General features: G+C 44.2%; 1 protein-coding gene across 1 annotated transcript in view; it reads right to left on the bottom strand.

The window, feature by feature from the left end:
- LOC139663476 (histone-lysine N-methyltransferase SETD5-like) overlaps positions 1 to 24,062 on the bottom strand; it is a 32,367-nt gene extending 8,305 nt beyond the window's left edge. The window contains exons 1-17 of the mRNA XM_071542160.1: positions 23,668 to 24,062; positions 10,472 to 10,740; positions 8,916 to 9,018; positions 8,257 to 8,519; positions 7,065 to 7,123; positions 6,464 to 6,651; positions 5,959 to 5,997; positions 5,511 to 5,801; positions 5,031 to 5,179; positions 4,716 to 4,833; positions 4,436 to 4,545; positions 3,694 to 3,955; positions 3,221 to 3,304; positions 2,880 to 3,047; positions 2,403 to 2,786; positions 1,246 to 1,506; positions 458 to 575 (exon numbers count right to left, since the gene is read on the bottom strand). Of these exons, the coding sequence (XP_071398261.1) occupies positions 458 to 575; positions 1,246 to 1,506; positions 2,403 to 2,786; positions 2,880 to 3,047; positions 3,221 to 3,304; positions 3,694 to 3,955; positions 4,436 to 4,545; positions 4,716 to 4,833; positions 5,031 to 5,179; positions 5,511 to 5,801; positions 5,959 to 5,997; positions 6,464 to 6,651; positions 7,065 to 7,123; positions 8,257 to 8,519; positions 8,916 to 9,018; positions 10,472 to 10,542 (2,668 nt within the window). The 5' untranslated portion in view covers positions 10,543 to 10,740; positions 23,668 to 24,062. The remainder of the gene's footprint in view (positions 1 to 457; positions 576 to 1,245; positions 1,507 to 2,402; positions 2,787 to 2,879; positions 3,048 to 3,220; positions 3,305 to 3,693; positions 3,956 to 4,435; positions 4,546 to 4,715; positions 4,834 to 5,030; positions 5,180 to 5,510; positions 5,802 to 5,958; positions 5,998 to 6,463; positions 6,652 to 7,064; positions 7,124 to 8,256; positions 8,520 to 8,915; positions 9,019 to 10,471; positions 10,741 to 23,667) is intronic.
- Positions 24,063 to 24,329: the final 267 nt, after the last annotated feature.

Raw genomic sequence — 24,329 nt, 5'->3', positions numbered from 1 at the left:
AATATACATGGTAGCGAACAAAACCATGGGGAAAAAAATAGATCCTGACACTTCTAGTTCCCTAAATTTTTATAATTTAATGTGTCATATTTTTGGGTATTTTCATATTGGATATATTTTCCATGTATTTTTTATTTACTTCAGTATGCTCTACTTTATTATACGTTATTTGCACACACTCGTACTTTCATTCACTTAATAGGTTATAGTTTTGCAATTGCCAGTTGCATTATGTTTCATATCACCCAACTGCTTGATTCTTATCTATATCCTATTTTTCTTTGATGTATCTAATACTATTTTCTCATTTTTGTCAACCAAATTTCCCCATGGGGATCATTAGAAATGACACAAATACAATTTACTAAAGTAAATGCTAGGGACAAAATTAGTCAGGACCAACAGAACATGTGCATGCAGTAGTGAATGAGTGGCCTGGATGATGGCAGGCATGTACCGTTGGACAGGGGGTTGGGAGTGGATCTGCTGCTGGTACTTTGCTGGGAGGAAGTGGACTCTGTGCCATCCTCCACACTGACTGAACAGCTCTCATCCTCTGCTTGCTTGATCCACCTCTGTATTAGGACACAACAACAATAACAATAGTAATATCTGGTTGCAAAACACAAACCTCACAGCATCCACTCTGTAAGCCCAGCACTAGGCTTATCATACAGGGTGTCTGCAAGTTTCATCCAGTTTTATTTATGACTTTTTAAGGCCTTTATATCATAAATTATAAGACCAGATATAATAAATTGTAAGACCAATTTAACAAGTGAAACTAGAAGGGCACTCGGAGAGCGCAGACCTCCGCCAAGATTTTAAATGTAATGGGTTCTTCCTTGGCCCATGCTACACCCTTCCACCAAGTTGCATGAAAATCGAGCCAGTAGTTTTTCTGTAATCCTGCTAACAGGCAAACAAACAGACAACCAAACAAACGGCACCAAAAACATAACCTCCTTGGCGGAGGTAATAAATGTGAAAATGAACTGCAGATTTATCAAAACATAGGTCGGCTGGGCTGATTTATCTCCAAAAAGAACAGTGCATCAATAAAATGCAACTTTTTAGGATTCAAAAAACTGAGTTCAAGACTTAAATATATATTTAACTGTATTGAAGACCTATAAGGCCTTGAGTTTTTTAAAGACTGGGACCTGCAGACACCCTGGTAATACCACTATCAACACTGTCTGGGCTGACTACATTGTCCATATACTCCATTCCACCATCACTGACCTTCTTGTAGCAGCCATAGGTTCCGTCCATTTGGAGCGGGCGGGGTCGGCGTCTCTCGGGGTTGAAGGGCGAGCCGAAGCGGACGTAGTGTTTGGGTGTGGTGCAGATGAGCGGCGAGTGGGAGAGGCCTGGCAGCATGTTGAGGGTGGTGGCCAGCACCGTGGGGTCGGTGGTGATGCGCAGGGGGCGTTCGACAGGCACCTCCTGCTGGATCTTCTCTCCTCCAGGGACCTTGTCGTTGAGCCACTCTGTCACCAGGTACTGGGACCAAGGAGAGGGATGAATGGTTAACATTGCATTTACATGGGATAGAGGCAATTACTAAATACATGACTAGGAAAATCTGACTCAATCATGGCAATAACTTCCAGTTGTCCCCCCCGCCGTATCCACAAATAGATGATGCGCATATATTTTTGCACTGCAAAAGACTTGGTCAAATGCAAAGCCTTTATCCAGTTCATGTAAGCTTTGTTTTTTCCCTGCCTGTGCCTTCACAATGTGCCAAACTGCTGTAGGAATTACAGGTTGCCAACTCGAGTCTCTTAATTTTCATTTATAAGCTAATATCACCACCCACTGTCTGTTTTTTAAACAGACAGTGGGTTCCAAGGACATACAGATATACAACAAGAAGCACCACCCCCTAGAATGCATTGGGCGACAATGTCTTCATGCAGCCTGCTTCCTCCCTACCAATTCAGATCAGCTTTAACTAGCCTTAAGTAGGCAATGGAAAGATGAAACCAACAGATGTAGATGAACAATTGAGGATAGCTACTTGTGAATTTCAGGTCAGCTTTATACAGTCTTAACTAGCCAATGGAATGATATGGAAGAGGCAGAGAAATACAATCTAAATCTCAGAAAAAAAAGAATGGCGTTGCTCAAAAAATGTCTATCCTCTATATGACGACCTTGTTTACCAAAATGCAATCCAAGGGTCATGCTTCTTGTTTGTGTGCAAGTTCATAACTGATTGTCTTTAGATATCTATAGATAATTAGTAAATTAGTTATTTGGCTTCTCAAACGATTTCATACATCACTGGCCTTTCGGCGGGGAACCCTTTAAAAAACTCTGCATCAAAGAGTGTGTGTTTGGATTTGGCTCATAAACCCTCAAATTCATCTCTTGAAAGTCTTTTGTCCTCTAACCTTCTTGGTCTTGGGGTAACGCAGGTTGCTTTTATTTATGCAGGCTGGGCCCTGACCCTCTGCATCTAGGAGCTGATTGGCCCCAAGGCTGCTTTCTCCCAGGCCTAGTTCAGCGCCGAGTGGGCCCTGGGGTCCCTCCTCGACCAGGGCAGCACCCTGCTCTGCTGCCACCGCCGCCGCCGCTGCTGCAGCGGCCGCCGCCTGCTGGGCGAGGGCCTGCCGCTGCCGCCGGGCACGCTGCGATGAGCTGGACCGGTAGCGAGAGATCCGGCTCTTGGGCCGAGGCTTGGTGGAACGAGCTGGGGGAGGTTTAGGGGGAACAGCCGGGACAGCCAGGTTAGAAGAGGACGCCGCACCCTTTTCTGCTTCCATTGATGACGGTTCCTGCAGGACAATGTGAGAGTAGGAAAAATAAATCAATGTACTGCCAAAACTGACACTGAAAGAAAACAGATAAAACTATCTTCTCCGACTAACCGTGACATAGGTGGTGCGTCGAGTGCTGACCCCTACCCCGGTGTTGTGGACCGTGGAGGGGTTTCCCCCAGAGGGGTTTCCTGCCCCATCCTCTGGTTCCACACCCTCCTCCTTTACCTCTTCTGCTCCTCCTAGTCTCCTCCTCCTCTTCTCCATGCTGTCAAATGCCTAGATAAATGAATAGAAAGAAGAGAGGAGGGTTACAGAGGGAGTTGATGAAACATAATTCTCAAATTTTTGTGAGCTGAAACTATCTACAGATTAACTGATACATTGCTACAACTGGAATCTACCACCATACGGAACATGTATAACTAGCAAAGGAAAATGGAATAGCATACTCTTTTGCTGGAGATTATGACACCGTTTTCATCCACCTCTCCCTCCTCTCCCTCCTCCAGCTTCACTTCATCCAGGAGCCCCTCCTTCATTGCACAGACAGGCAACACATGAGGAAGCATCTTGTCAAACCCTACAACTAGGGTTTAACTGATATGGGTTTTTAAAGGCTAATATAAATCCTTTTGGTTTTGGATTGAAAATGCCAATAACCATTATTTTGTGCTGATATTTAATATCTTTAAATTTGCCCATTTTAATGCCAAAAGGGACACTAAACTCTCCATGGAAACCCAGGATAATCGATATCCAATTTTTAATAAAAGGCCAGAATTGGACCCATATATCAGTCTTACCCTAGTGTTTAGTACATTCTTTTGGAAAATGTCTTTATCTTAGCTAATAAACAACATTCATAGACATCTACACACATTGCCATATTAACACACAAAGTATGCAACTTGAAAACACACACCTCTGTGTCGCTGGTCCCCTGTTCTCTGGCCTCTGGGTGCTGATCGAGGGGCTGGTTGCTGTCGTCAGAGGCGCCCCCGGTGGCAAGGCAGCCCTCCAGCTCTCTCCTCCGGGCCTTCCTCCGCCGAGTCTCCGCCCCTGCCAGAGAAGACAGGGCCGGCAGGGAGGGGGGGCACAGCAAGCTCTCCCTGGGGCTCAGGTTGTGTCTCTGCACCGGACAGTTCTGGTTGCCCTTATGACAGGCACAGTCCACTTTGTAGTTGCTGGTGGATTGTTACGAGAGAGGAGAATAGAAGATTACATAGGAGAAAATGCCACAAGGCAGACAAGACAAAGCTAACTGAATGGGGAAACCGAGAGATAACTAAGGTCCACTTTCTTATATTCAGATTGTTTCTAGAGAGGACTTAGCTGGATTACATTTACACCTGACATTAAAATGTGTCTTCATTAGACAGACGGTATGCTCAGATTCCTCTTTCCCCTCGCCAAAATACAGATTGCTATGCATGTCAGTTCTTCTCGTGCCATTTACATCCTTTAAAGTCAACAATACACACCTTGCCTCACTTGTTCCCCATTCATGTTCCCTTGACAATCCATCTTTGACAAGTATGTTACTATATGAAGTGCCTGTCGTCTGATTTGTTTCTCTTGGGTGCATTTACACCTGGATTTGATGTGGATGCTTATTAATGTTGAGGGACGGGGTGGGGGCGGGGGGGTAATCTGGCATTACTGACCAGCTGTTGAACTCGTAGTCAAATCCAATGGTGACCTCAGCGTCCTTGGTGATTTGACTGACAGCATAGATACACAGGTGGATCATGCCCTCGGCGATCATATGCCGGACCTGGGGAACAGGACAGATGGCTGAGTTATCTTATTTCATAACGCGCTCCTGAAGCAAAGTAGGAAACAAAGCAGCCTGAAATAACTCCAGTCTATGCTAAGTGAAAACATAAGGAAGCTGTTGTCTCCATTATTGGCATGCATTCAACTGTAAAACCCTAATTGGCTGACCTCAGCGTTGGGCGTACAGGACCTCCTGATGAAGCGGGCGTCATTTCCAAAGGTCCGTGCATCCACACACATCTCTACCTCATTAAACTTGGAGTAGAACAGCACAAAAGGGTAGGGTCTGGGAAAAATATAACAAAAATGGAAATGGTATCAAAGGCAGATATTAAAATCTAGCACAAACAAGTCCTGTTTGGAAGCCCAAAAACACAGGTGATACACAGGAGACAACAAGATAATCCTTGTAAATCTAGCCAGTTGTCCTTGGAACCAGATGGATATCTTCTAGCCTCACAGTCATATACTGCAGCTCCTTACTTTTTGAAGAAGTGCCCGTTGACCTCAAACTGTTGTTTGAGCATGACCTTGCCCCGGTACTCAATGATAAGGGTGTCTGGCTCTAGATTCTTGGCTGCTCGCAAAATCTTCCTGTGTTTCTGCACCCGTGTTACCCGGCCCAACTGGAGCTGGAATAAACAAAACACATTAATACAAATTACAACCCTTAAACCACAGGAACGAAGGAAATATCAGCCAGAGTAACCACTACCAACTTGTGGCTGTCCTCTTACACTATCAGCTGCCTTGTAGTGTCAAACTTTGCCTCTTCTTCCTAACTGGTCAGCTCACAAAAAAAGTGATTGACGTCATGAAAAACGTTTTCTTAACTTCAGAAAGCACTCTGCTCTGCCTGAAGAGAAGCCATCTGCCATGCAGCTGCTACTGATTGATTTTAATGTAAAAAGGTGCAAGCAGTTTGAAAAAAAGTGTGAAGTTTCGATTAAGATTCAGGCCAACCTGCATCTGTGAGCCCAGCACTGTGTTGTTACAGGCCAGCTCAGTGCGATTGATGGTGTCCATGGTGTCGGCCGAGGCGTGGATCTGTGTGGCTGCGGGCGGCGTTGTGGTACCGCTCTCCGTCTTTGAGACGGTGGTGTTGGCAGCACGGTGCAGCTGGAGCAGCGTCTGGACGTCGGCACTGTACTGATTGGCCAAGGCCTCCTCGTACTGGTCTGTCCACTGGCGGATCTTGGTTTCCCAGCCCTCTGCCGTGTTCTCATCCAGCACGTTGGCCTCCGTCGTTGAGTTCTGGACAGAAGAAGAGATGGGGTGAGTTGTGACTGGGTTTTGCTGTTGATCCAAGTAGCTTCGGAAATGAAAAGCCTGGGGCTGACTGCAACTGAGTGGGGAACTGAACTGCTTTCATGTGAATAAAACAAATATCTCAGGTAAACTGCAACCTTACCTTCATCCTCATGGACTTCCGGGAACCCTCTCTGAAGGCCTGAAAGAAAAAGAAATGAATACACAAAGACATTAACAAATGGACGTGTTTCCCTGCATCTGCCCACTATCTAGTCACAGTGCAGAATTCCTCCGTCGCAACAGACATCAGCTGTTGTTATCATTTGTTTTCTGGCGCTCTGGATCTGACGCCAGCGTCACGTGTCGCATTGTGAGTGGAGCAAAGGACAGTATGAAAACCGCTTTGAGTGGCCAGAGCAGTCAGACTGAGACGCATCTGTAGAAATCCAATTTGAATCGCATTTCAAACCACATACAAATGTGGTTTAAATCAGATTTTTTTTAAAAAGCATGTATTTTTTTGCTGTTCAGATTTGATCAAATCAATCTGACTCCAATCTGGATATGCTAGGAATCAGATTTGAGCTGGCAGTTGATGTAGCCTAAGTACACTGTCTTTGCTAGACTCTCACCAACACCACTGGTTTCTTCAACAGTTTGCGCACCTTGACCTTTTTGCCCTTGGGTGCTCCACGGGCCTTCTCCGTGCTCTTCTTCCTCTTTTTGGATTTGTTCCTCTTAACCCGGTTGACGGTGAGGGTGATGCTGGTGGGCGTATGCTGAGTGGCCGTGTAGGAGATGGTGGAGGGGGACACCTCTTCATCACCACTCTCTGTGGCACTGCTCTCCCCAACTACCAAGGAAACAGAGGCATGTTCATTAGATATCAGAAAGTTGGTATTACAAAGTGCTTTACAAAAGAGTAAAAAACAACGATAAAATCGACAGCAGAAGCGGTGCAAGAAGGGTAATAAATATAAAAGCCTAGAAAATGAGTTTTAAGAAGTGATATAAGAGATTAAATAGGGCTCATCTATAATGTATACATATATAATCTAGTATACGCAATCTAGACTTTGGAACAGCCAATAGGGACCTCTTGTTGAAGCAGCCAAAGGAATCTGCATGCGGACCTCAGGCTGTGGTTTTGCTCATCTGAGGTTAACAATGATACTGAGCTACGCTGTGGTCTATTGGAGGTAGAAAAATGAAACCATTTAATTAATGTTGTGTTGTAACATGCTAAAAAATAGAAACATAATGTACCTGAGACATTTTCTGGTTTCCTGTGTTGGCCTTCTGCTCCTTTCCTCCTGTCTAGTCCCCTACAACCAAAAAGATAACATAAATCAAGACATGGCGCAAAATGGCCAAAAGTCAAATGAAACAATAAGTAAAGTCAAGTTTGCTACAAAGTACATCACAATGTTTGAAGAAAGATAACAGAAGAAGAAGCATGCTAAACAGACTAAACAAACCTGTAACACTGAAAGGTCACAGAGTAAAAGTGAGTCTTTAATATATATATTTTTTTAAATGGCAAGGGAATCTTTTGAGAAGGTTGTTCCACAGTCTAGCGGTGGCAATAGCAAAAGCATGTTTTCCCCCCTAGGACCTCTGATCAGAGCACCTGAGGAACCTTGGGGTGTTCAGTTCAAAAGTTCAGAAAGGTACTGAGGTGCAAGACTATGCAGAGCTTTATAAACGAACAGCAAGATGTTAAAGTGGACGCCAGGAGAGGAGTGATATGGTTCCTCTGAGCTGCATTTTGATCAGTTGCAGTTGTGAAAGGGCTTTATGGGATTAGGGCTTTATAGTATTGAAGTCAAAATTCAAAGTAATTCCAAAGTCAAGGAAATTTTGAGTTGGATACCAATACCAACTTTAATATCTAAAAAATCAATACTACTACAATACCATGGCAGACAAGAGAAACCATGAAGCAATGTGCTATCACGCTTCACCTGGACAGCTTTGTAGCAACTTCTGCAGAGGGTTTTGAGGTTGATTGAGTTCTCTAAGTGAAATAGTTCCATATGTCGCTCCTGGCACCGGTTTTGTCAACCAGTCTGGGTGGACTGGAATTCAGTTCAAGACGTGGTGAACTGTTCGACGCTGCTGAATGTTTTCAGCTGTTTGTCCCCTGTTAAGAACCAGACTAACACTCTGTCTATTTCAATCCTTCTTTTAACTATTCCAATGTGCATGCCATCTGCATGTACACAGCCTCTGGAGTCAAGGTTGAAATAGAATTTCAGTTTGAAGAACACATTTGGTAAAAGCATTTATAAAATTCAATACTGAAGTCCATCTTTAAGAGACGGTATCCAAGTAGTATTGAAATTTCGGTTATTGTGACAACACTATATACCACAATACAGCAAGTTATAACAGTCCAGAGTAGAAGAAATAAGGATATGATCCAGGATCCAGAATGGCTAAGTTATACATCTCATACCTGCAGTTGTCACACTTGATGAGCAGGCCGTCCGGTGTTAGGCTGCAGTGGCACCAGTCAGCCACGGCCCCGTCCTCCTCTGAGGAGCTGTCGCTGTCGGCTGAGTTGTCCTCAGTGGGATCGTGATAGCGGGAGCCGCGTACCACGCCGTTGAGATCCATGCGGGGAATGATGGTTTGGGAGAGCGGAGAGGCGGGTGGGGTGGGGGGAGGGGGCGCGCCATAGTTGTGATCCTGACAACACACAACGGAAGACTGTTGCATCTTCAAACAACGGGTGTTCAGGCAAAAAGGGAAACGGAAAATGGAGACGAATGAAAATGAGGGCAAAAAAAGGTATGTGAAACAGTACAGCTGTTAATAATGGAAGAAGTGTTGCGGTTATAGAAGCCTAACACTTAGGCAGACCTTTTACGTCCTTAATGAAACTAGCAGCACCAGTCCTAAGAACAACAAACTTGGTGCAAAACTGGGTGGCGTTATAGTTCCTTTCTGGAAAGCTTTAGTTAAGCATTATTTTTTATTTTTTAAATGTTCAGATATTTCTAGCCATCGAATATGGAATTAACAAAAGTAAAAGCTTATTTCATATGATGAATTTACCTGGGATACTAGGATTAGAATTGTGTTCATAAGTTTTAAAGAGCTGTATGAACTCACAGCATACGGTAGTCCCCGATACCCATGACTCTGTGCGCTCCCACAGCTGTGGCTGTTGTAGTTTTTCTCATTCACGGCAGGGCTTGCTTCCACTGACTCAGGGCTGGGGCAAGAACAGAAAAACAAAGATGATTAGCAAGAATAATTACAAGAATTAACTAGTAAACAGCAGCCGGCAACAACTACTCTGTTACAGAGCTACAATGTAAACAACTGTCTTTAATAAAACACACCCAGTCAGTCACTAGATGGCACCACGACCCAAAATATCACCCTCCAGATGGAGCCTGGGAGAAAAACAATTCAGGAAATGGAATGTGGGCCGCCATTATGTTATGCAACTCCCATTGCCCTTTAGCTGAGGTCTGGCCAGACAGAGAACAACCTTGCATTCACCTAACAAACTGAACCCCTCTAACGTTGGAGCTAACTTAAATGTCAAAAGAATCAAAAACAAAAATTGTTACATTCAAGACCCAAGATTTTCTAAATGTCGGCAGAGACAGTTTTTTTCCTTGTGCTGGAGTGAGTTCCTCTGACTGAGGTTTGGAAGAAACTAAAGGGGGCCATGGGTAGGGGTGGATGAGAGGGAAGCCTGTTCCAGCCAACTGCATTCCACACAACCTCAGTCACGTAAGTAGGCTTACCTACAGAGAAGTGGCAATGCCTGTTCTTACTTAAGCTGTCTGTGGCCATTTCCTCAGACACTGCTCAGCACAGCTAGGTGCTGATGTGGAGACCTGATAAAGGTCTACCTCCCTTACATAGGGGTCAATGCCTTGTAATAAAATGGCTTCATCTTCCAAAGGGTTTCAAGTTTATATGTGGCCGGCCTGATGGAGGATTCAGACAGCTCCTTAATTTCTGTCTGGTCAAGGTTGGTCAGGCTTGTCTTTGGTGGACTACACTTCCCAACTCTCAGAGTCTTTTCTTTTTTTCCAGATTTTCTGGAGAGACAACAAAAAAATCCTGACAGGCAGATATTCAAAGTAAACATATCCATCACAACCTTGTAGTTCTCCCAAGGTGCTTCGATTGTGTCAACCTTTGAACAAAATCAGTTCCTTTAGGGAGATAGTTCAGAGATGAAAACCATTACATCAGTTTTGCTGCCATGTTGTTTTGATAATGATGTCACTGGACATTAGGGAGAGGGCAGCAGAAAGTGACAATGCAACTTTTATTCCAACCTGCAGGTCAGACATCCTTGAACCTTTCATTTCATTTGATAGGATTTTGTCCCAAGACCCCATAGGAGCATTTTTGTTGTTGATTTAGTACTGAGTACAATGCTTTAGTATTGTACACATCTACAATGTAGTGGTGAGAGTGACGCCTATGATTACAATAGTCAATATTAAACATTTTGTTAAAGAGATGATTTGTAGTGCATTCGACTGCAATGAAATTGAACTATTCCTCATTTGCTGGTGACCCTTGGGACCTCCTCAAAGACCTCTGGAGGTTCCCTGACCCGACTTTGAGAACCACTGCTGTAGGACGATCACACATCTGAGACGCAAACACCCCCCACCCCTCCTCCAAGGAGTACTCACTCTGATCCAGCAGCCATATCTGAGTAAGACGTTTCAGGTGTGGTGACTCCCAGCGCGATTACTATGCTCATGACGTCCAGCACAGCGACGCGTGGGAGGGGGGGAAGAGGGGGGAGGGGAGGGGGAGGGGAGGGATGGGACGGGACAGGGGGGGAGGAGGAGGAGGAGAGGTGAGGATGGGAATCACAGGTTCCCAACTACAGCGACAGGCCACTCGAGGGGTGGGGCGCCGCCGAGCCGCAACCCACGGCTCACGGACATGGGGAGACCTAGGGAGAGAGGGTGACAGGCAATGAGTGATGCATACCCCCCCCCACACACAGCTTGGATACAGTCAAAACATCGCAAAAACAAGCTTCATGAGTCAGCATGATACACGGAATGATGGAAAAAAAACTGCACTCACTGTGCTTTCATTTAGGAGGCCCATACAGATATTTTTAGATATTCAAAACCTTTAATTTGACCCTTTTTTCCTGCCAAAAAATTACAAGGATTCAGTTGTCCCCCCCCAGAATTTTATTCTTGTCAGGGTGGAAAACCTCTGAAACAGCATTTAGAATATACTCTCCATTGAAACCGAGAATAATGAAATGCTTTAGGGTTAGACCCACCATACCTATTCAAAGGTAGATTATGCCTCTATTGAAGAATTCAATTACAATAAAACATTGCTGAACACTTAAATGAAGAAATTAAAAGAGCAAAGAAAATAAAATTTCATTGCAAGTTTTACAGACTCGGGGAGGAACTTCCATCACATTGGTGGTGGACGACATTGACTGGCCGATATCTGATATTTGATAAAAGCCCAAATATGGTGCTTTACCATATACACAGCTCACTGGCTGTGGCTGTCATTTGATTATAATCACCTGTTACTTTATTACAATCACCTGTTATTTTCCTACCAAGATGGCCATTTGGTGATGTAACAGACTACTATCGTCTAGGGCTGAACAATTAATCATAATTTTATCGAAATCGCAATATGGCCTACTGCAATTTTCAAATCGCAGGAGGCGCAATATTTGTTAAAGCCGAAATGTGTGTCAAAATACCATTTTATATGAAATATTGTCGTGCTGCAGAGATGTCCTGGCCTACATATCATATTCTACAGACTTAAGAAAACATCTTTGTTTGGGTACAGATCCCCGCAAAAATCACACCATAATCATTTTAATACATTTTTCAATGAAAATGAGAATAATGATGTAAAAATTATCATTCCCTCTAATAGCGCAAATCATATCGCAATTGCAATATCAGTCAAAATAATCGCAATTAGATATTTTTTCAAAATCACTCCGCCCTACTATCGTCCTGGTATCGGCAAACCGGCCTAACCTTACTTTCATGATTACTTTTTAATTCATTTGGTTTCATTTGATGAAGCAGCAGAGTTTGTTGACATAAAAATACTGTTGGGTGACCAGCAGCAGTGGCAAAACCCGTAAGGAGCAGAGCACAGCAGGGTCAACAAGTAATTGAACACCAGTAGGCCATCTTGGACACTGTTACAATAGGAAGCCGTACTGAACCTGTACTTTCTGTAACAGCCTCCGAGAAGTCTAGAATTATGACCCAGTGTGGGGCCTGTTTTCATAGATCATTACTTATAAGCAATTATCCAAAGGGTTGTTCTCTTCTGGTGATTTGAAATGAGTGCTTTCTGTTTGACTAGTGAAACAAAAAACAAATTATGGCTTGTTCAAGCATGGAGGCACTAAGTTCCGGTTACACTTGCCTCCTTTACCAGGGGCAACAACAGCACAGTCACAGTCGAACATTAACAGACAGAAGGTTGTCATGTCCACATAACAACAATAAACACAACGCTTCAGTGGAAAATCATCCCAGCATCCCTAATGAAGATCCAAATTTGCTGAGTCATCTTGACAAAAAAGGCTTTGAGTGAGGAGCAGCAGAGAGCTTTTATCTGCCCCGTCTAAAATGACAACTTGATATGGACATAGTGTGGTAGGACTGTCTCTTATCCATACAGAGGCTTCCGGTATGGATATGGAGGGGGGGCTATTCAGAGAGCAGAAAAACAACCAGCGGCTACGCAGCTCTGTTTATACTGAGCCTCCCATCAGGACGCACTACCAAGGAGAACCAGCAGGGGGCGCCTTCCTCCCAGACGGCCGGAGGGGTGAGTCATCCGACATGAGGCTGGGCCCTCTAGTCATGTGATCACACACTGCTGAAACACTGACCCACACTCCTCTGCTCTCTCTCTCTCCCTCTCTATCTCTCCCTCGCTCGCTCATCCACCCAGGCAGACGCATAGCTAGCAGGCTTGCAGGCAGTAACCACGGCTGCAAAAAGAGGAACAGGGCCTTCTGTGCTCCTTTCACACGCCGAGGAGAGGATTTGGCTTACAGCAAGGTCATCCCTCGGCCAGACGCATGCAAACAGTCACCCACAAACACTACACTGATCAGATTCACCAGAATACAAGCTTCAATGGCGGAGGATTCTGATTCTTTTCACAACAGGAAATTGTGAGCTCCAGACTTAAAAAAAAAAAAAAAAAAAAAGCCCCGACATAAAACACGGGCTGCCTGAATTGCTGGTTTATTAGGAGAAGCCATCCAAAGCAGTAGCAGCAGCAACAGGATGTATGACATTTCTGTAGCTGTCCCCTGGCTACAGCCGGCTGTTGCCCTCGCTCTACAGCACCGAGGCAACCACAGTAAGGCTGGGGACTTCCAATAATGTCAAGGTCAGTTCACCCTGCTCACTGTCAAACAGAGAATGTCAGCCCCATCTGGCTGGATAGACACTGGTAAGTAGCAAAAAGAAATATCAACATGCTTTCTTAATTTCAAGAAAAGGTGTAAAGATTTGGTTACCCCAAGACAAATAGGATTTTGGTTGGGACTAAACAAAAATTGTTTTTGTTCCACTTCACTTCCACCTCAAATGTGACTCACTGACAAAAGAACAGCCCGGAAGGTCGCACAAAGAGTTAACTCCTTTCTGACGCATTAGACGAGATGGCATGGAGTGGATCCCATGGTGCCCCATCCACAGCCTTTATGAGGACCACTTGGCTGTTTATTAGTCTTGTGGATGATCCCCGTCTCACTGAAATAGCTACCTAGCTCCAACCCAACCCACAAAGGGAGACACTATTTGGGCCTCTTCCAAAAGAGCCAGACGGTGAACTAGGGAGGTAAATTCCATACGAAGAAGGAAAGCCTTTCTTTACCTCTCTCTCTCCCTGTCCCCCCTCCCCTCACTCCCTTCCCTTCCCTTCCTTGTTCGTTCCTTTGGCCATGAATACCGGGCTCAAATTACCAGCGGGCTCAACAAAGTCTTTTCACTTCCACTAGAACAGAGGCCATTTTGGAGAGGAGTCCGAGAGGGAGGGGTGCACGCACACACACACACACACACACACAAACAGAAGACCCTCTCTCTCTCTCACCATCTCTCCAATGTCTCCCTCTTCCCTCCCTCCTTTTTAACCCTCCAGTCTTCAGACAGTTAGGCGCTCCTAGACTCGTTTTGTACCGTTGTGCAATAAATTATTTGATTCCCTTTAATATTTTAATGCGTCCATGGAGTGATATAGTGTATGCATGTCGTCATAGGGAGTGGGACAAACAAATCCAACCATGCAAGCATACACACAGCAGCTCAGAGGCACATACACATACACACACAATGCCACGCCTCACCTCAACCGAGCTCGGCGAAGCAAGTCTTGTAAGCGTTGGACAAAAATAACATACCGATAGACCAAAAATAGTCAGGCACACCAACATGCAGAAACACATACACACACACACATTCTGCTTACACTCCCTCTAGCAATTTAGTTAAACCCCTACACAGAACAGGTGAAATGGGAGAACATAAGAGCAGACTCACTATAGGCCTACAGGACAGTTTTTTCCCTATTGGGAAACCCCCAAAGTAAGGGAGAGGCAACTGAGAAAGGCCTTAGGCAGGTTGTCATTCAGTAACTTCTACCACCGACTCAGTGACCTTGCTGTGCTGCTGAACGTTAAGACCGAGGATATAAAGCCTTCTGTCTTTGCTGAAAGACACAGTTGTACATAAACATCATACACACTGGGGTTAGACCAATATATCTGTCTGACATTGGTCTTTTATGTAACATTGGATATCGGCCACTCGTGTCGTCCACCGGCAACATGGAGGTTCTTCCGTGACCACAGCTACATCAACATAGTCTGAAAAACTTATTGTAGAAAAAAAATACCTGTATGATTTTTTTTGTTTTTCGTAAATTACTTCTTCATTTAAAGGCATTGATGTACCTCAGATTTTCCCCTTTATTACATAGGTGGGGTGAGTGCTAAACTCACCTAATCCATCCATTTTACCATCCTGACAAAAATAAAATTCTGGGGGAAACACTGAATGCTTGTAGTTTTTTGGTATGAGAATGGACACATTTAGAGATACTGAATATTGGTCATCCACAGCTTCAATCCAAAAATACTGATTACAGGCCTCCAAAAACCCATATCGATCAAACCCTAACTCACACTTGCAAAAAACAATCACACGCACATTACAATCCATTTACAGATGTTTTTTCCACATAGCCTATGGCTTCAAAAAGACAGGCTTATAGACCTATAATACATACATATACACAGAGTTTGGGTATGAACAGCACGTCCATGCTCACACAGCGTCCACCTGTGCCTTGCCAGACCTTCACAACACATCCAGTCCAGTGAGATTACACCAGCCCCCTCAGTCAGCCCCCGCACACATGCTGGCTGTACAAGGCAGGATATGAATATATCTGCCGTTCCCTGGCGCTGTGCAGGTTGAGCTGCACTCCCCGAGCTACAGCAGGAGGAAATTGAAGATGAAGAACAGGCAAATCAATAGGGCCTGGCTTCAAGACAAATGGGAAATGTGGCCGGGGAGAAAGTATGGCTCGTTTTAGATCTTATTTCACACTCACCCAAACACATTTACAAATTTACAAAGACATACACTCTCTCACACACACATAAAAACACAGGAGAGATGTGATGTGAGACTCTTACGTGCGTGCAAAGTAGTAGGCTATGCCTACGTCATTTCTAAGTTGTGTGAGACATTTATGCTAAACAATCTGGCAATGTAACAGTAGCCTACTTCATTTGTCACAAATGGAAAAAAAGGAACATAGATTTGGGCCTACAAGATTGTAGTGGATATAGTGTGGGTAAGTGACACATCTGGTATGGCTGGGCAATATGACCTGAAATCCATATCACGATATAGGCTACTGTCACATTTACCCCAATATCGATAAATGAAACAATAACTTGTTTGTATTTTCTACCTTGGTGAACAAATACTACATTTTCTATTAGTGACATGGCCCTCTGTCAACTACGGTACTGGAATAATCAGGATAACCACATCATTCATCAATGTATTGTCAAGAACAGATCTACTCTACTGTTTTGCTACGCTGTGGTATGTTAGCTGTCTTTCAGTATCACAGTAGCCCATTAGCCAAAACCAAACTTCAATTCTAAGCCTGTTATGCAAAAAAATCTTTGTTAGCTCTATTTAGTTGTAAAATATTCACCTGCAAAAATATTTTTTGTCATACATAAATTAGCCACCAGTTACAAACACACATTAGCATACGAACACTGGGCAAGCAAGCATCACTCAATACAAGGTGAGACAGCGCAGTTTCATTAGCATTAGGCAAAATTAATTCCACAACTGTTAGGCAAAACTGCCTAGCTTGCTAAACGTAGCCTAGTTTTTCACTAAAATATTCACCAGTAAAAAATATTTTTTGTCACATGTAACTACTGCAGATGCAAAACTATGCGACCAATGCAGGGTGAGCGAGCATCATATGAGGTACAAGTTTATTCCAGTTCCATTATTTAGTATAGGCTATGTTATGGCAATTTCACATCACCTCTTCTATAGTACATGTCTTCTCTCTGCAGACTGCAGAGAGGGGAGGGTGCGGGGGCGCGAGCGAGTGGCAAGTTTTCTTCTTTACGACAGTGAAATACTACCACTAAGGGATTCAAGGGGTCACCAGAGTCATCAAGTTTCCAATTCTACTGGTAGCAGCTTTAAATTAAAGAACCACAAGCACTTGACAGCACTAGAGGAATGCATTTACCAAACATATCAACATGTGGAAAACTAGGTCGGTGAAAGATTCAAAGTGTTGGTTTTGGTAAATGTTCGTTATACCACCCAGCCCAACTATACAAGCTATTCATTTGAAGGCCTATGTTGTTAAACTGCTTTGTGAATTTCAATAAATGACAGGGATGATAAAAAATGACAGGGAAAATAACATAAAGTGCAAGCACCTACACAGCATTAAAAAAACAAATCGAGCAGCATTACAACAGCTTATATTCTCCGAATTGAGTTGTCTTCCCAAAACTTTATGAAAAAAAATAATAAAACAATTAGGCTATGTGATTCAAAAGCTGTCTGCTCCGGACACAGTAGCACAATCCTGGGCCCCAAACACAATTACACAGCACAAGAGCTGTCTGAAACAGATATGGCCGCAGCACAGCCAGCTGAAAACACTCCTGGAACAAGTCGTCATTAGAAAATTACACACAAACATAGATTGGAAAACTTGTTTTGCACACTTGAGCTGATGATGTGGGGGCAAATAAATGACAGATATGGAGAATTGATGTGAACATCTGGCACCATATTTAGAAATGTGTACTATATTTCTAGGGGCTGGTGGCTAGGTAATATCTACACTAGATACCCTTCAACTCTAGTAGTGATGTGTCCGTTGTCATGCTGAGCGGTGGAGCGTCCTGGGAGAGCAGTGCGGCCTGCCCATTAACACAACAATATCCAGCTGCCTGAATGGACCGGGACCAGACCGGGGATGAGAGACACACAATGGAGAACAAAGGCCGAGCGGGTGCTGTAAGAGGGGTGGGGGAGAGAGCGGTCGACAGCAGGGCCAGCGTGACACAAAATCAATCATCTGTTTCAGAGCAAACAAGCCAGCCACTGTCCGTTTGAGGCTGCAGTAACCTAGAGGAGAAAAAAGGAATGAGGGAGCTACTGCTGCCTGTTTGGGCTTGACTAGCCCTGTCTGGCCTGCTGCTGCCTCTCTTTCCCCTTCGTCGCACAGACAGAGCTGCTGCCACTGAATAAATTAACCATTATCAAGACTACCTACCAAAGTCCAAAGCAGCGGCAACCCTAAAATGAAACTTGATTAAATAAGAAGTATTAAGCCTGAAAATGACTGACCCAATCTCCACTGTGCTGTGTTGCTGGTTGAGATTAACATGTTGTATTTTGTGAGCCTGAGAGTCAGGTACACTCGGTCCTCACAAATGGCAGCAGTCCCTGCACAAAGTGTCTACTCCCAAATCTGGTGAGGGTGGATTTTTTCCAAGAGGTAGTCTAGCAGAAGCATGAGGCACAAAAAAGCTGCCTCGTTATTAGATAAGCTCATGCTCTGGCATAACATAAACCAGAGACACCCTCTCTGTCTCTCACCACGTGATCTCACTGCATGACAAACACATTTAGATGACATTTCCATTTCCTCTTTTGGCCAACACTCTTATCCAGAGCGACATGAGGGTTTGCCCTGGCTCCACCTAGCCATAACACTCGAAGCACAACACATACACAAAACTAGCCAATGCTAGATTAGGAGGTGTCACTCCAAAAAAAAAAAAAAACCACACACACACAACAAGGCTGGGCAGCCATTTTGAATCGCTGTAGGGCTTCAATGTCTCACTCTGTCTGTCTCTCTCTGTGTTTAGAGCTCAGGAAATTTAACACGAGAAAACAACAAATCTTAAATGTTATGACAGAGGATGGTAAAAGTTATGGGGGAGGGGGGTATTTGAACAAAACAAGCATGTTTGGACAGTGCTTTGAATAATTGCCAAGCTTTGGTGAGGGAACAAATCTGGGTTCAAAAGGTTCAGAGGAGGTGCTCCATTTCAAGTCCAAACCAGTTTTAAGAGGACAAGTTAACAGCCACGAAGAAAGACTATTTTATGGAAAGAGGGAAAAAATTCCACCCCACTCTTCCCAACCAGGTGACAGTGTAAGGGGATTGTGAACAGGAAAAACCTGGCACCGGCCATTCATTTCCCCTTTTGTTTTTAGCACTGCTGCTGTGCATTACAAAACAGGGCAGCTGAGGAAGGGTTAGGTGTCGAGTGGCTTGACTTTGGTGCAAAAGCTCTCCCTGGCTGTTTTTCTTCTTTCCTGTTCCTTATTTGCTCTCTCCCCCTCTGACAACACCCTTTGAGCAAACACACTCAGAAATGTGCCTGTGGTTTTTGCAATCTTGGTTTCACCTGGCACAAGGAGCCAAGCTAATCGGCCAGTATTCAGCCCAGTCTCCTTTATTGTCCTGTTTACTTACATGTGAGAGAGAGAGACAGGGCTGGGGGAGGGGATGGGAAAGGAAAGAGAGAGAAGGGGTCAATGTGGTGAAACCTAAAATGGCTGCCTGCAGTTCAAAAGGTGGAGACAGAAACTCTGAATCTTACTAAGCTTTTTTTCCTGCTATACATTAAACCAACTATCAAAAGAGAGCCATGTTCTGTGTGAGAGGCAGTGAGACAGTGAGAAAAAGAAAAAGAAATGAAGGACAGAACATAAGGGTGTGATAAAACCAGAGAGAGACAGAAAGACAGAGAGAGAGAGAGAGAGAGAGAGAGAGAGAGAGAGAGAGAGAGAGAGAGAGAGAGAGAGAGAGAGAGAGAGAGAGAGAGAGAAAGAGAGAGAGAGAGATGATTACGTAGAACGCCCGCCTCTCCCCCTCTCAGCCTTGTTTTTTTCCCAGCCTCCTCCTCCTCCATTATTATTCTCCCAAGAAGCCTTGCTCCTCGGCACAAAACAGAATTACCCAGCAGAGCCCTCTGCAACACTGCTCCCCCAGTGCTGAGGAATTGCCGCGCCCCATTGGAGCAGCTCCAGAGCTGCTGGGCCAATGGGAGTGCACCAAAGAGGCAGGCGTCACAGCGACTTGTTTTTAACCCTGTTGTGCAAGACGACGAGAAACACAACACACAGCAGCTGCTGAAGAGAAGCCACATAGAGAGGAAGATAGATGGATTGGTACTTTTTTCATCCCCAGAGGAAATTCAAAAGGCAAAGACAGACTCTCACGCACCCATACATCAGTATGAAATCAGAAAAAAAACTATGTTGCAAATAAAAATCCCAGTTGTGAAAATGAAATCACCTTTTATCTCTGTTGAAATAAACAACTATAGGTATAGCTAAGAGGAAACATATTGTGCAAAACCAAGGTCATGTTAAAATCATCATAGCATTTTGAAAAGGCATTTTTTCATACAAGACACAGGCAAGGACTTGCAATCAAGGAGCAAGAGAGGAGCTAGCACCATTTGCTACAGGCTAATAAAATGCAGCAGGGGTCACAATTTTGCGATGAAATGCACACAACCGCCTCTCACTTGTTTCTGTCCTGTGAATTTAATTCTGCTCCCATATATTTACAGATTCACAACACTCAGACTGACTTGACTCGATGCTCACATAGGCACAACACACACACAATCTTATTAACATGTCAATAGCTACACCTGCCCTCCATGTAATGATACAGTGTCATCAGCATGCAAATGGAAAGCTAAAAAGACAGGAGGTTTTTCTCCTCTCTTCCTATCCCTCACAGCAACATCCCCCGCTCCATCTCTCTTTCTCTTCCAACCGTCTGCACTGAGATAGGATCCTGTCTTCCTCATTTGGAAATGGGCCAGCATCCTGCTTCAATCCCTCTTGTACGAGCACACACACAAACTAGGGTTTAAATGCTGTATGGCACGGTGAAGATTTTTTTAAAAGGACCTCAATGCTGCTTCCCCATTCTAATGATTGGGCTTCAATGATTTCAAGGGCATGTCACCCAATAGTTAATGATTACTTGGTTTGTAACCGCTCGGCGTACGTGCATGTGAAAGAGAGAGAGAGACTATTTCCTTAGTGAACAGAGAACTGGGCCAGACTAACCTTGCCTGTCTGCACATTCCTCAGATCTCCAAAGTTTCTGAGGCCCACATTTGGGGGGGATTCCACATCCTTTAGACAGACACACACAAGTACAGTGCTGCTCTCAAAGACAAGCTAACAGACAAAACTCCCCAACAGACTTCCTTCAACCAACCATTCTGACTTAACACCCCTAGCACAAGTATCTTACTTTCAAACATAATCCGAAGCTGCTTGACAGGCCTGAAAAACCAACATGGCGGTTACTTCACAAGAGCAGTGGCAACAAGCCAGGCAGTACATTCTTAGCTTTCCCAGGGTGGCAGGTTGAGCTAAGAAAGCACGGCATTGTGTGCTTGCCGGTGTCCCAAATTTTCCTTCCATTTCTTAGGGGGCTGTGTACTTGTCTTTGTCTCTGGTAGTGAGCACAGCGTTTGTTCTAGATAACAAGAAGGGTCAGGCCAGGGGGAGTGTTGGGGGGGGGGCTCATGTTTCCAATGGTTATGAGTGGCCAGGTTGGCAGGCTGCAGTCCACACAGTCTATTAAAAGATGTGAAACATATTCAGAGAATGTGAGCCTCAACCAATGAAAACAAGGCTCCCCGCACTGCAATCTGGCTACCGACAGGCTTCGAGATCAACCAAAACATTTGGTGCTGGCCGTACACCCAACAGGCCATGGGTGTAATCTTTGTACTTGTGAAGCAAGGTCGACAACTGCTCAGGAAAAACACACTGTCATACGAAACCTCACTTACATTTCCCAATCTCAAATAGGTTTATTAAGTAGATTTTTGTTATTTTTAATGGAGCTAAGCTACAACACATTGGAGCAGTGATCAAGGCACAAGGAACAAAGATAGCTGGATATGAATTCATGCTGACCTCACATACTGTGCTCAAAGCTGATATTAAAACAATCCATGTTATTCATCTTTAATGAGAAAATGTAGAGACGCCTGAGTGGAGGGAAAAATATGACTGAAATATGACCAGCTGCTTCCCTCAAGAAAACGAATTAATGACACGTCAGACACAGGGGTCGGACACAAAACATTTCGCTGCGGCGAGGTCGTCACACATCCGGTAGCACATTCATTGGCCTAACAGGGCAGGGAAACCAGGAGCGATAGAGTCTCCTTTCTCTCTGTGCCGTGTCTGCTGCTCTGAGCTCCGGGCCGACGGTCCACAGCACAATGCAAGTCTACGTGGTGCAGCTGAGCAAGGAGAAACTACGCAGGCGAAGGTTAGGGCAGCCATTGGTGCAATAAAAATGTGGGGTTCTGACAAATACCACAAGAAACATACTATGTAGAGGAACACGCTAAAATGCATAAAAATCCGAGATACGTCCCGGCAGCGCTCATCTGTGGTATTCAATTAGCTCACACTTGTCACAATGTTTCAGTTAGTGCCACATTCAAAGTGATGAGTAACCTACATTGTGTAAGTGAAAAGGCCTAAATCATGCGACCAGAATTTGATCCCTGCAGCAGCCTAATGGAAGTGAAGCCGAAACCCCCCCTTTATGATTATCAAACAACGCGATGCTTTCTATAAACATAAGAGCAAGAGGCAGTGTGTCACGATGAGGGCTCTAACTTGGTCGAAACTTAGCTGTGATCGCTGCATTCTGGCTCGACATTGCCACTCGCAGTTACTCACACGTTGAAATAAAAAATGGAGGCTAAAAAAGGAAACGAGAGCTCCCTTCTAAAATACCACCCATTTCTCTTAACCGCCACAGAGGCTGGGGGTTGGTAGGTGGGGGAGGTGAAGACGAATAACAGCAAGTCACTACTCAACAGATCTGGTTTTCTGATTTCTAGATCCCACACACACAAAAAAGCCAACATACAGAAAAACACCACCAACCTTTCAGCTTGATTCACACGCCTAAGCGAAGTCAGGAATGTTACCAAAGCCAAATGCATTAACATAATGTAAACACCTCCATAATGAAAACATAATATTTTACAGAAAACAAAACACACCAGATCTAAAATCCATAACAATGGCGAGTCGAGTTTATAAACACGTCTATAACTGCCAAATATAGATGTGGTCGCAATCTTTATGTTGTGAAATACAGGCTCGAAGTAAGGACACAATCAACTGGAAAACATCCAAAAAGTTAGCTAACTGGCTAGCATAGCATTGTTACCTATGTCTGCTAACTAACATACAGCATCTGGTGGCTTGAGATAGGTCCCATATAAAGCCTCAAATGCAACTCATGTCATTAGGTAACTACCTAAATTCGACAGTTTCGTGGTCCCATAACAACACTTAATACACTGATGTCAAAAGAACAATGCAACAAATAGCTTTTTTGGATCTAACTTAACAAGTTTGCATTATTACCCTGCCCGGTCTGTCTGTGCTACTAGCCAAATAGCTGGGGTGCATGTCTCTCCTGCTCTCAGTTTCAAGCTCAAATAACTAAGCATCAATAAGCATGAATACAATCCATATAATGTGCTGCCCATGATGTTTTGACAGTGTAAGATATGTTAGGCCATGGCAGCAATAAATTGTCGAAACTTAGTTAAACCTACTGTAATTAGTCAACAAACCAAAAGGTATTCATTAATGTTTCGAAAAAGGACCCATTCGTACCTTGGTGGTCATGAGGCAAAACACTTCAAATCCCCTAGTTATTATAACGTTAGGCAAGTTAGATAGACTGGTTTAATCCTGGTGGAAACGGTGTGAGATACTAACTGAATTAAGACACCCTTGATGGACTACTTGAGTCAAACTCCTGAAAACTGTTGCAGAATGCTGTAGAGAGCTTATGAAACATGGTTGCATGAAATAATGAAACATTATCAAAGTATTACTGTGGTGTATGCCCGGTCTAACAAGCTAGCTGGCAAACATAACACGAGGAGCTGATCAAAAACCATGGAGGATCAGTCCAGACACAGCCAAGAGCTGCCCTGCAAGGCAGCCCGTTAACATGGGAGCATTTTGGCCAGCAAAGCATACCACCTGAAACTGCAAAGATAGTGAGGGCAACCAACTTGTTCTAAAGAACTCAAGTGGACGTTAAGTACTCGGCTAGCTAAGTTAGTTAGCTTGCTAGCTATGTTGGCTTTCTCGAAAACATGGTTAGTGTCTGTTGTATTTATGTTACGGTCTCCAGAGATACAGGGTAACGTTATTAACAAATAATAAACACATACATGCAGAACACTCACCTAAAGAGACATTCCAAACCAGTGCAAACAAGGCAATTTCATGTACAGTAGGAAGACCTTCGAGTATCCCAACATCAAATCCAACCAGACCAGTAGGCCAGTATCTCAGCCTCGGTGTCTCCTGTATCCTTTGCCCTTAAAAGTAGCTCCCTCTCCAGGGGTAGGAAACAAACTTCTCAGTGTCCCCCACGCATAGGCGGAAAGTTAAATTCCCTGTCTTGCTCAGGTGCAGTGCTTCCATTGAGTGTCTATAATAGATCCCCGGTGATTTAATCCATTTATTTTAGTGTTTTATATATTTACAGTCGATATTTATAAAGGGGTATATGCTGCTCTATGTGATATAGGGCTCTGATTCTGTCTCGGGTCCTTACATTCGCAGAGGCGCCCATCCCCCTCCTCACCGGCATCGACCGCGGGTCCCAGCGAAACTGACACACAACCACGCCACGGGGTTTCCTAGGCGACCATGCAGGGGCTCTTTCGTTGGGCGGGCCTTGCGCCGACGTCCCGCCTGTCGCAAATGACTGGTCAGAAAAGTGTCAGTCATTATGTAAACTAGATGAGCACGCAAGTCATTGGTCAATTAGAGCGCGAGAGTTTTTTTTTTTCGTCAACTACGCAAAGAGGGGCGGGCACTGCTTTGAGGAGGGGTGCTAAAA

The sequence above is a fragment of the Centroberyx affinis genome, unplaced genomic scaffold (genome assembly GCF_046629955.1).
Source record: "Centroberyx affinis isolate AG114_WGS23_722 - 3 ecotype Tasmania unplaced genomic scaffold, CSIRO-AGI_Caff_v1 ptg000225l_1, whole genome shotgun sequence".
NCBI classification, from domain to species: Eukaryota; Metazoa; Chordata; class Actinopteri; order Beryciformes; family Berycidae; genus Centroberyx; species Centroberyx affinis.
The sequence above is the reverse complement of the archived record's forward strand: the minus strand, read 5'-3'. Positions and strand labels throughout refer to the sequence as shown.